This window comes from Lottia gigantea (assembly GCF_000327385.1).
Source record: "Lottia gigantea unplaced genomic scaffold LOTGIsca_8, whole genome shotgun sequence".
Classification (NCBI taxonomy): Eukaryota; Metazoa; Mollusca; class Gastropoda; family Lottiidae; genus Lottia; species Lottia gigantea.
The window spans coordinates 1,926,926-1,927,818 of record NW_008710662.1 but is presented as its reverse complement, the minus strand read 5'-3'; the positions used below and the strand labels follow the sequence as shown (position 1 = coordinate 1,927,818).

The 893-nt window shown below is 38.0% G+C and overlaps 1 protein-coding gene across 1 annotated transcript in view; it reads left to right on the top strand.

The window, feature by feature from the left end:
• Positions 1-893, top strand: part of LOTGIDRAFT_155368 (hypothetical protein) — a gene marked incomplete at both ends in the record, with an annotated part of 4,581 nt that continues 3,688 nt past the window's right edge. Inside the window, 2 exons of the mRNA XM_009066934.1 lie at positions 1-46; positions 289-393. Of these exons, the coding sequence (XP_009065182.1) occupies positions 1-46; positions 289-393 (151 nt within the window). The remainder of the gene's footprint in view (positions 47-288; positions 394-893) is intronic.

Here is an 893-nt window from a genome sequence, read left to right as displayed (position 1 = left end):
ATGATAAAGAGTGTAACTGGGTCCTACCAGGGAGCTTTGATGTGTGGTAAGTCTATGGTACTTAATGGAATTACGGACCTCTTTCCGATTGTATTATTTACGAAATACATATACTAAAATTGCAACGATACAGAGAAGAAATCGCATGGCCCCTGCACAAGGATGACACGCAAATCCCCCCTACCTTCTCTTTTGATTTTCGCCTAGTTGTTTTTCTTTTGGTTGTTTGATGTCGGCGACTTTTACAGATATAACTACTTTGCCTTGTTCTATTTCTATTTAGTTCAGTGCGCAGGCGCAATTTACCATTTTCTATCACATGGGTTTGTTTATACGTCACAATTACGATGATAAAGAGTGTAACTGGGTCCTACCAGGGAGCTTTGATGTGTGGTAAGTCTAGGGTACTTAATGGACTTACGAACCGCTCTCCAATTGTATTATTTACGTAATACATATACTAAAATTGGAACGATACAGAGAAGATTAGCATGGCCCCTGCACAAGGATGACACGCAAATTCGTGAAGCGTTCCATATTTTTCGAATCTTGATACGCGATCCTTTTTACAAACCCTTATCCTAACGCCTGTATATGATGCTATTTCTTTTTTAATTTCGATGTTTCTTTGAGAGCAGCTTTAAGGCAGTTCTCTGAATGACAGCACGGTTATACATAGGCCTAATTTAGATAAACAATAATACAACGTCATAACAATCGCCGCTTAAAACAATTCAATGCATTGTTCTTGCTATTTGATGCCAGTATTGTAGGTTGATATGCCGAAGAAGGTTTCCGAAGGCAATGAATTGCTAAACAACTCAATTACGTCATAATTAGCAATACAATTGACATATATATGCTTCCACAATGCGACGATAATTGCACTTATA